Below are 11,302 nucleotides of genomic sequence, written 5' to 3'. Positions count from 1 at the left end.
TGCAAATAGTTGTAATTCAATATAGAGTATTTTGCATCTTTATTTATTTTATATATATATATAAATTTTTTTTTGTTCCAGTCTACCTTTTTAAAGGCTTGTTTAGTTGGGGAAAAAACGGTTTTAAATTTTTATTTTTACCTTTTCATGTAATTATAAAAAAAATAGCTTATTTGTTTTTATTTTGTAGTTTTTGAATATGAAAAAAAAAAAAAACTGAAAAGAAAAAAAAAATTGGAGACTATTCCTATGTATAGCATAATTTTGTTTTCCATTTCTCATTTTCAATTAATTATAAAATTTTATTTTATTTTAAATTTTCTAAATCTATATAAGAAAAGTTGGAGCCCGTCTTTTATTGCTTTTCAAATTTCTAATTTCTTATATATATTTTTTGAAAAATTAGACACCAAGATGTAATCACGTAATTATTTAAAAATCTTTAAAAAGAAAAGGAAAAATGTTTTTACGACTAAACAAAATTTTTATTTTTGAACTAAATTTTGAAAAGTAAAAAAATAAGTTAATATTTTTATAATTATTTAAACAATTTAATTCCAGCCTTTTGACTATATTTGAGTAGAAAGCGGAGGAAATCTGTGATATGTAGATTTAATATACACTAGCGTTTAAGTAAAACAATCATATTCGCATATTGAGCTAGTAATTCTATACCGTCTTCTTCTTTTTTTCAAATTATAATTTCTAACATGCATCGATATTCACTAAGTTGACTTGAATAATAATAATAAAAAATGCATTAAATTGTCATATCATATGCCAAAAGTTTAATTTTTAAATTTAAAAATAAAGATCATGAAAATAATCCTCGATCCTTTGATTATACAGACTCTAACCATATATTAAAATAATAACTTAAAAGTTCGTGTGAATAATTTTTAATCATCTTTAGATGCTAGACAACCATGACAAAATTTCGATTATAATATTCCCTCATATCTTCCGTATCTTGTGTTGATTTGATTGCTTTTAAATATAACTGTAAAAAGCCCGCGTCATACGGCGAAGTAAGGTAAATTTTAATAAAATATTTTTGAATAAGCATATAAATAGATTTAATATATGCATATCTTAAAATAAATAAGAAAGATAAAAACATTCATTTAAAGAATATTTTTGCCCCCAAGGATTACTTAGGTGAAAAACTCAGGACTCTCCTAGTTAAATGATTAGGGTTTGAGCCTTGAGGGTTATAACTTTCCATTGAGATAATGCATTAGTATTAAGTGGAGAAGGGTAGAGGGGTGAGCTTATTATCCTGTTCGATTAGTCGAGTGTTAAAAGGGTCTTAGATACCATCGTTTAATAATAATAATAATAATAATAATACAATGATTTTATTAATGTAAGAAAATGGTTTCATGATCGAAAAATAAAAATGAAATATTTTAATACAATTTCGGTATACAATCAAATTCATATTAATTAGCTTTAGCTTTACGTGAAAGAAAACATGAGTTTTAATGATGCCGTCTATTAAATCTATAATTGCAATCTATACCAGATAAATGATTGGAACCGGTAACTCAAAAAAGAAAGCATGAGATCCCAAATGGAAAAAGAAAGATTCAATGTCCATGTCTTGAATCAAATGAGGAGGACAAAAAATATTAATTTACTATAAAGTCAAAATGATATAATGATTCAAATGAAGTAGTATAATAACTTAGGGAATAAATTAGTAAATATTTTAATTAGCATGGTATTTAGGTGATAAGTAAAAGTATGATGTTTAGGTAGTAAGTATAATTTATTTCAATACACTTCTCAATTGATATGTATTAGTTTTAGAAGTAAAAAAAAGATAGCTATAATTACAATCTTTACATAAATGGAAAGAAGTGAATGAATACAATTCCTCAGATCATGGAATGGAATCGAACCTGCCCCATTGCCGATGTGGATTTGATCACCTCCATGGTATGGCCAGAGTGTAAATTGAGGTTTTGTAAATCATTTGTTAGATGATTTGTGGAGCCAGTGTCAGGGTACCCATTTATGTCCAGAGCTGATGAGGGCGAGGTCACGTATGCTGTCATGGTTGGAGGGGCACCTTGGCATGCATGATCGAAGCGATAGTAACATTGTATTTGCCACACACTCGGCAAGATGGTCTCAGGTTTGGTGGGTTACTTTGATGTGAATTTCCTCGCCCACGTCCACCACGACGCTTGAATTTAATTCTTGAATAAGAAACAACATTTTGTTTTTAATTTAACAAAAAAAAAAAAAAAAAAATTTTTCATGTGAAAAAGGCTTCTCTGTCAACGAAATATTTTCCTTTTATGTTAAAAGGGCCGTATTAATAATTATAATTTTATACATGAACAATTCTGTAGTATTCTACAAATAGTAATTGTAAAAATAGAAATATAATTATTGGATGAATAAATACTTTTGTCTAGTAATGAATTTCCATATTCTCACCCAACAGAAAACACTGGAGACAGAATCTGGTCAGCAAGCAGGAAATGTAGGTGCCGTCCTACTCCACCACCCACTCCCCGCGGCCCCTCCCCGTCATCATCTTCACAACCCCTCATGATTTTCAACTGTGAGTTGGTGAGTCAATGGGGGTTGGTGACTCTCTCATGGTATAAACATCCCCCAGATCTTAGTCTGCTCCGTCTCTCTCTCTCTCTCTCTCTCTCTCTCTCTCTCTCTCTCTTTGTGGATTGCTTGACCTCTGGCTCTCGGTTCTCCTTCAGCTGGTGGAATGGCGACCGAGGGAGTTCTCTTGGGAATGGGCAATCCCCTCCTCGACATTTCTGCGGTCGTGGACCAGCAGTTCTTGGACAGGTAATTGAGTTCGAGCCTCTCTGACTGCTATTTAAAAAGTTTTATACGCGGCCAGGTCTGGATTTGGTAATTTGTTGCCTTGGTTTCGACCTTGTCGACGCTGTTTGGAGTTATTATTTCTCTTTTCGTGGTCAACTTTGGATGGGATTTGCCATAATACATTTGGTTTGGATCTGTACACAGTGTTTGCAGCTCTTTCCTTCTATTTCTGTCGCTATGTGAAACTATTAATTAGCAGCATTTATGTTGTAGGCTTGTGTTTATTTGGACAATTATCGCACCTTAATCTAACTGGGTTAGCTATATGGTCAAGTTCATTTTTGATGGTATTAGATTGCCATTATAGCCTCAAAGTTTCCCGTTTAATCCAAAACCTACTCTCATTATTTAAGGAATTAAGTACTCAAACATGAGGGGGAGTGTTTAATCATTACCACATTCAGCTCAATCTAATGGCTTCGGCTTTGAGATTCAAGCTGTCATTAAGCAAGCTCTTGATGGCCTCTTTATATGCCAAAAAGATGCGAACTTTGACCCCCGCTTTTTCCTTGATGATTTTGAATTGAGGGGTTCTAGGTGTTGCCACATGATTTGGGGTTTCTAAAAGAGGGTAATGTTACTAGCTATTTGTAGAAAATTTCTCTCTACCCTATGCTTTGGAAATGCAATAATCTTTCTTGAAATGACCCATGATAACAAAGTCTTTCCAAAAATGTGGTTAAAGCTTTTCTCTATTACGTGGTTTTAAATGAAGGCAATAGTAATTTTTGGGGTCTTGATACCACCGCATACTGCTGCAATGGTGCAAATAAAAATCATAGCCACAGGCATCTACTGTGTAAAGGTTGCTAATAAGCCATTATAGGACTCCACTGCAGGTGATGACCAAAAAGTATTATTCCTTATTTTTACGCTTCTAATGAATTAATTCATTTTTTCCTTTTTTAAATCAATCCCAATCAGCCATGTGAAGATGAGGAGATGAAAAGACTTTAATAGGGTTGATTAGGATGCAAAATTATAAATTTTTTTTCTGTATTCACTAGAACTGTATTTTGAAGATTGTGAATAATATTTTGTTAACAAAATTATTTATTTTGATAATATTTGTATTTGATATTTCCTAATTGTTCTACAATCTTTGCTTTTCTAGTTTTTATTCAAGTTGTTAGTAATTTATTTTTAAAGATAAATTTTATGATTATAGTATTACAATTTTAAGGCTCAGGTTATTCAGCAAACTTGCTGGTCTGAATTTATTAGATTTTAATTGCTTAAACTAATAAAATAATGGAACTTGTTTAATTTATTCTATCTTTTATGTGCTTATTATATTAATAGAATGTATCATACTACAAACTAATATATCTTATTTCATTAATTTATCTATCACACATATGATTAATAAAAAATGAGCAAGATAATTTCAGTCAATAGCACATTAAAAATATTATAAAATTTATTATCTATCCTTATTGAACAATTTTAGTTAGTTGTACTAAAGAATTCAAAATACATTAAAATGATTTTTCAGAAGGATTAGGGGCTTGAAAAAGCAAGTATACAATATACCAATATAGACAACGTCATACCTCCAGGATGTGATTCGGGTGGTAGTGCGGATTGTGGGAGTGCTTTTCATGAGGTCAGGTGTTCAAACCCTCTCGGGTTCGTTTCTGCCCTTGGACTCCTGAATTTACCCTCCCTTTGGAATTGTGGGGTCAACTTTAAGGGGCGCAGGATTAGTCACGTGAACCGTCAAACGGACACGTGGAAACCTGGTGCGTTGTCCAAAAAAAATATAGACAACGTCATGTATGCAAGAAAAGAATTTACTTCAATGACAACCTGATTTAGGGGCAGCATCAAGGTTCTGTAGCTATGGGGGGATTAGAAGAAATAGAAGGGAGGAAGAGAGGGGAAGGGAGGAGAGAGGAGATACTAGGGGAAACTCACGTTCAATAAACAATTCTAAATCATCAACAATTGCCTACAACATGGCTTTCATACACTATCTATAAGAAAACCTCTTTACATAAAAATTACACATAAACCCCTAATACTTCATTACATTACAAACATACCGCTACTTTACACAAATATTACAAATAACCCCCGAATACATATAATCCTATTCTAATTAATAGTAAACACATAGTAAACTACTAATTAAACCCAAAAATTATCAATCCAGTTCTTCTTAAGTAGTCTCCAACATGGATCTTCCCAAGGTCTTGCTTCTTGTCCTACATCACACCCACTTTGCATTGTGTAACATTCACTACTTTTGCTTTTTGCTACATCCATTACCATTATGCTTAGCTGCTGACTACCAATATTTTAAACCATGCTCTCTATCTCTGTCATAATCTTTTATGACACATGATGCACTCTGACCTTGAATCTTAGGCTTACTGTGGATTGACAAGTTCAGTCTTACATGCTTGAGCTCACCATTGTGCTCTTTACAATGTTTGTCTAGAGATTTCAGTCATGCTTTTGTTGTTGTGTTGGACTAGATTTGAATACCACTGTTTGAGCTTTTGTGCTAACAAAATTTAGGCACGCTAAAGATAAAGTTATTTGATGCACAGATTATGTCAAAATTCTAAGAACAAATTGAAGTTCTTTTGAGATTCTATTTGCTAGTATTCACACACTGATGCAAGTGGAGTCGTGTTAGTACAGTCATAGTCATATTTATCTGTTTTACATTGTCACTTTCATGGACTTCACATGTTTATTTTGTTCTCTGCATTTATTTTGGAAATGACTCTCAAGTTTGATGCACAATCTCAATGGTGTGAAGAATTTAATGAATAATGATTATGTAGGCTATAATTTTGTGGGATACCTTTCCTGATGTCACACCGGAAAGAAATTATGATGATAGATTTTCAAATGTTACCTATTCATTGGCATTTGTTTCTCCTACCTAGTCCTGACACCTCTCTCTCTGGAAGGTGTTTTCAAACCTCATACACTGGAATACAGTTTAAAATCTGGCCTAGATCCCTCTCATTCCCTAACCCCCTTTCTTTTATCCTATAAATTAACTAGGACATGGGTGTGAAAAAATTATAGTCTGATATTTTGCTTCAAAGGTTTATAATTGATTTGTGTTGGTGAGATTGATTATACATCTTTTAAACATCATTGAAGTGCCCCCTGTTTTGTGTTTAGGTACATTATGTTCTATGTTATTAATAGTTGAATCACTTGATCTTGAATATTTTTTTTTCTCTTCTTGAACAGATATGGAATCAAGTTGAATGATGCCATTCTTGCAGATGATAGACATGTATCTATGTAAGCAACAACTTTGTTTCCCAGATTCAGATTGAATGACTTGTTGATCTAGTTTACTTGGTAGACCAACTGATTGTAAGCCTCAATCTAATATTGTATGTGCACTCACTTTTTTGCTGTTCAAGGGGTCCGCCCCTTCCCTAGACCCCACATAAGTGGGAGCTTTGTGCACTAGGCTGCCCCCTTTTTTTGGCATTTCTTCTCTAACAACAAATTGTAGTGGAAGGTACAAAACTACAAATATTCTTGCTTCTTTGTAAGACTAAATTTGTGTGCAATGTGATTTTTGTCTTAGTTTTTTTTATCCGAGTTATGTTTATTTTTGGGGCCATGTAAATTGAAAATTTTTAATCATTACATGCATCACTAACTTGGTTTTTTACAAGTATGGATTAGAAACAAATTTTATTGTTGGATGTTGATATGATATAACCTCATTTTAACACGATTTCTGTTTTGCTGTTAAATTTTAGACATAATTCAGTGTCTTAGATTGTTTCTCATTCAGAAGCTCCACAGAATCACATTAACGAGTTTGACATCCTTTCATCTTGCAATTCATAGTTTGTTTTTAGGTGGCAAAATCAGTAAAGAGAAAATAATTACAATCTAAAAGAGGGTGATAAGTCCTCAAAAGAAAACTGGGGAAAAAAAAAAAGAAAAAAAAAAGACATGTTGACACACACACAACTGTCTAATCCAACTAATTCAAATCACCCTTTCCAAACTCTTCCCATCATAATTAATAGAATATTTTAAATTGGCAAACTCTCTTAATCCCTTTTATCATCTTACTCTTCCCACAATCCAGCGTAACCACTTTTCCTGTTGAATCTGCTCACCACAATCCCATCTTGCCCAAAATATAAATATCTAATGTTACTTTGTTAACCTTATGACCTGTCAAACAATTAGAAATAGTATATTAATAAGCATTGTAAATCTGATTGGAATTTTTTCATCATTGAAAGAAAGGGGAAGAAGAATGGAACTAACTGGAAAATTTTATTTTATGATTTTCACTTTGATTGACATGTCTGTACTTTCAATTTGAGTCAGTATCCATGCATTGAAAGTTTGCAACTTCTATATTGTAAGATGACGTGTTTGTTAAGTCACAATATATTGCCATAAGTGTGGCTTCCTTTCAAAGGTGTGGGAGCATTGTTGAAGGTCTGGATTTACTGAGGTAATGAGCCTAGCATGCATGAGTGAGGAGATTGCGAGTAACTGACTTGATTTTCCTCTTTGTCTCCCTTTTTTCTTGCCACACTCCATTTAGCTCATTTTTCTTATTTGAAACCTGAACTGACTTGTTTGTCTTCTTTTGTGCTTTTACTTTCTTGTAATGTATATTCTTGGTTAGGATATTCAGGTTTCAAGACCTTTTTTTTTTTTAATATTCTTTATATCTATTTTTCCCTTTTGACTGTACTACATTATTTACTATTAATTAAATTGGCTTCTTTGTCATCTGCTGTACTTCATTTTCTGGACCTATATTATATGGCTTCATTTCTCAGGTATGAAGAGATGACTTCCAAGTACAATGTGGAGTACATCGCTGGAGGTAAGTGTGATGATTGTGCAAACTACAAATTTTAGCTTGTTGAGATATAGCTTCTCTAATTTTGTTGTCAGCAATGTTGGGCCATTTGTTAATGATGGGTTTCATGATTTTTCTTTTTTTTGCAGGTGCTACTCAAAATTCTATCAGGGTTGCTCAGGCATGCTTTTAAAATTCTTATTGGAAACTAGGAAACCTGTCATGCTTTCTCATTATTACAGTAGACTGAGTTTTTGTGTACTCTCTGCAGTGGATGCTTCAAATTCCTGGTGCAACCTGTTATATGGGTTGCATTGGAAAGGACAAATTTGGGGAAGAGATGGCGAAGAACTCAAAACTTGCTGGTGTAAATGTAATTTCTTCTTCTCCTTCTTCTTGTGGACACACTTTTTTTCTTCCTTGTTGGGGGAAAAAAAAAAAAAAAACACACACATAGAATTTCTCAGGCACCAAATTCTAGACTCTATTATATGTTTGGCATAATCTGCTGCATGTGAACAATCAGGTCCATTATTATGAGGTTGATTCTGCACCAACTGGTACTTGTGCTGTATGCGTCGTGGGTGGTGAAAGGTAAGTTAAACAAAAACATACATCTTCCTCTCATTATATGTGCCAGTTAAACAATAACATCCTTGGTATTAGTTTTGAATGAGCTACGTCCTGCATTCTTATTTTGTCCAATTAAATTAAAACTCTAGATGTCCATATGTTGCAGCCAGGCCCCTGCTGCATGCTGTTAATATGCAAATTAGTGCATAATTAGAATAGAATTGTCATGCTGACTAATGCACATTATCTATTAGTTGTGGTTGGCTGCATGGATCTCTCCAAGAGCATTGTCCTATGCTGTATGCATCTCCACAATTGAAGGTTTCAGATTTTATCAGAACCCTTCTGGTTATATTCTTCCTGTTAGTGGCATCTTAATCCATGAGCTTACAGCCGAAACATCTCTCAACTGAATGACATGATCTTTTTTATCTTTGTTTGGATGTTCCCATGTCAGATGCATAATAGCATCTCTTTGTAGCATTCATTTCTATGCTGCTTCAGTTCCTGAATCCAATTCTTTCTCACATAAAAGTAAGTCAACATGATTTGATTTGTATACTGAAGTGGTGCACTTGTCAGGTTTTGATGCTCGACCTTGATAGGAACTTTACTCACATAATCTTTATTATATTGGTTAGACTGCAGCGAGATTATGCTGAGAAATTTTAAATTCCAACTTTATGGCATGAAAATATAGAAGACTGATCATTAGTTTCCAAATATTGTGTCATTGTAGTTTTAAAGTTGATATCTATTATGCTGCCCCTTTCGGACGCTGAATATGCTCAGTAGAGTGGACTTCCCACTCAAGCAATTCCAACTGTAGAATTTCACCATGTGAACTCTAATTCTGGTGGTTGCTCTACATGGCTGCCAGCACAAACCTCTTTGATGTAATGGAATGTTAAGAGGAACAAACAGAGAGCTAATTTGTTTCTTTTTGAGCATAATACCATCAATAGCTTCTTGCATTTTAATTTTGAGTAGTGGTTTGGGACACCAAAATTGTTTACCAGTAGAAGATGAAGTCAGTCAATAACCTGTTCTTTATTTCATCGGTCATTACAATTTGAAGCTCACATTGGTTCATTTACTTGAAAAAATTCTGTGGACAAGTGGTCCAAACCTTACTTGAATCGTCTTAGGGGTGTTCAAGCTTTTTTGCTGTTTAAGTGGGTTGTTTTCAGTTCCCATTGAACAATAGCAGAAACAAGTACTTCACAACAACTCATATGCGCTTGAATCCTCTGCAGAATTCTGGAGCAGGCTGTCAGCCAGCTGGACTAACAATGTTAATTATTGGATGCATATGCAGGTCACTTGTTGCCAATTTGTCAGCTGCAAATTGCTACAAATCTGAACATTTGAAGAGACCAGAAAATTGGGCATTGGGTAACCTGTCTATCTTTGCATTTCCTGTCTGCCTCTTCTTGGTCTAGTCATTGCGTTTCTTTAGCTGATTTGGCATCCTACATTTACAGTTGAGATGGCAAAGTACTTCTATATTGCTGGGTTTTTTCTCACAGTGTCCCCAGACTCCATTCAGCTTGTTGCTGAGCATGCAGCTGCAAACAACAAGGTATCATATTGAAAATTCTGCTTTTATTGTGCTGTGCCATGGTTTCTCTATGAATTAGCCAGTTATTTTTTGTGCGTCTACAGGTTTTCACGATGAATCTTTCTGCTCCATTTATCTGTGAGTTCTTCAAGGATGCCCAAGACAAAGTTCTGCCGTAAGCCCTTCTTTGACTTCCTTTGTGGTCTTAAATAAAAATAATATGGGCTAGTGTTGAGCATGCCTCTTCGAGTTTCAGGTACATGGACTTTGTTTTTGGAAATGAAACGGAAGCAAGAACTTTCTCAAAAGTTCATGGTTGGGAGGTAATTGCTGTTTATAGCTAGATTTCACAATCTTATTACGTAGATTTCACAATTTTTGTTATAGATGTTTTACCTAACTGTTGTCGTTCTTCATGGCTAGACTGAGAATGTTGAGGAGATAGCTTTGAAAATTTCCCAGTTGCCCAAGGCATCTGGCACGCACAAGAGGATCACAGTGATTACTCAGGGAGCTGATCCTGTGGTTGTTGCCGAGGATGGGAAGGTTAATTTGTTCCCTGTGATATTGTTGCCCAAGGAAAAACTTGTTGATACCAATGGTGCAGGTAAATACTTATTTTTTTTCTTTGATGGCTAGAATGCGGGTATAAGATAAAGATACCCTTACAAAGCATGTTTTCACCAATGGCAGTCCAAGAACTGTGTTTTGGTGCACATAATTCAGGTTTCGGATTTAGATTTTTATGAATTTGGATGAAACTCAATTCAATTTTGTTGAGTGAATATTCAAACTCTCACAAATCTAATCCAAGGTTTGAACTCCAACCTCCCAAATTTGGGATGAAATGATGTGAGTCCAATGTTAAATCAAATGGCTTCAACTGCCATGAGAATATTTTTTTCCAATTTGGCGGCCTTTCTGCATAACCAAGTACTACTGGCTTGATCATGAAACAGAAACAAAATATGACCAACAATTCAATATATTGTTTTTTATGGTAGGGGATGCATTTGTTGGAGGATTTTTGTCCCAGCTGGTTCAAGGGAAACCGATTGAAGATTGTGTAAGAGCTGGTATTTATGCAGCGAATGTGATCATCCAACGATCCGGCTGCACATTCCCAGAGAAGCCTGATTTTAACTGAGTGCTTCAATTTTTCACCCGCTCTTTCTCAATTTATGTTGTAATTTTGATTGTTGCGGGAGATCTTTGCTGGTTTCAACTTCTGTATTTTTCCTGATCGCCTGCACTGAGTAGCCCTTGAAAATGCTTATTTATATGAATTTACACTACCACACCCATACTCATATAAAAGAGGAAATAGAAACAACATTCTCCTAATAAATATATTGTGCTATTTTAAAGTGTTCGTAGTTGGAAGAAACAACATTCTCCTGATAAATATATTGTGCTATTTTTGTTGTGAAAATTGAATGCACAACAGAATAAAACGATCTTATAAACGCAGCAACCAATAGTGAAATATATAG

At 34.1% G+C, this 11,302-nt stretch overlaps 1 protein-coding gene across 3 annotated transcripts; it reads left to right on the top strand.

Annotated features, from left to right (window-relative positions):
• Positions 1 to 2,452: 2,452 nt before the first annotated feature.
• On the top strand, positions 2,453 to 11,176 carry LOC131167925 (adenosine kinase 2-like). 3 transcript variants are annotated; one of them, XM_058127004.1, is made up of 13 exons: positions 2,453 to 2,583; positions 2,730 to 2,820; positions 6,076 to 6,129; positions 7,653 to 7,699; positions 7,825 to 7,856; positions 7,947 to 8,048; positions 8,202 to 8,269; positions 9,567 to 9,643; positions 9,733 to 9,830; positions 9,914 to 9,984; positions 10,066 to 10,132; positions 10,233 to 10,416; positions 10,814 to 11,176. In XM_058127004.1, the coding sequence occupies exons 2-13, from the start codon at positions 2,738 to 2,740 to the stop codon at positions 10,954 to 10,956; spliced, it is 1,026 nt and encodes a 341-aa protein (XP_057982987.1). In that variant the 5' UTR covers positions 2,453 to 2,583; positions 2,730 to 2,737; the 3' UTR covers positions 10,957 to 11,176. The 3 variants fall into 3 exon arrangements, with proteins under 3 accessions (XP_057982987.1, XP_057982984.1, XP_057982986.1); XM_058127001.1 differs by having other exon boundaries at positions 2,467 to 2,575; XM_058127003.1 differs by having other exon boundaries at positions 2,476 to 2,615.
• The last annotated feature ends 126 nt before the right edge of the window (positions 11,177 to 11,302 follow it).

Source organism: Malania oleifera, chromosome 11, assembly GCF_029873635.1.
Source record: "Malania oleifera isolate guangnan ecotype guangnan chromosome 11, ASM2987363v1, whole genome shotgun sequence".
In the NCBI taxonomy this organism is placed as follows: domain Eukaryota; kingdom Viridiplantae; phylum Streptophyta; class Magnoliopsida; order Santalales; family Ximeniaceae; genus Malania; species Malania oleifera.
This window is presented reverse-complemented; position numbering and strand designations above follow the sequence as displayed.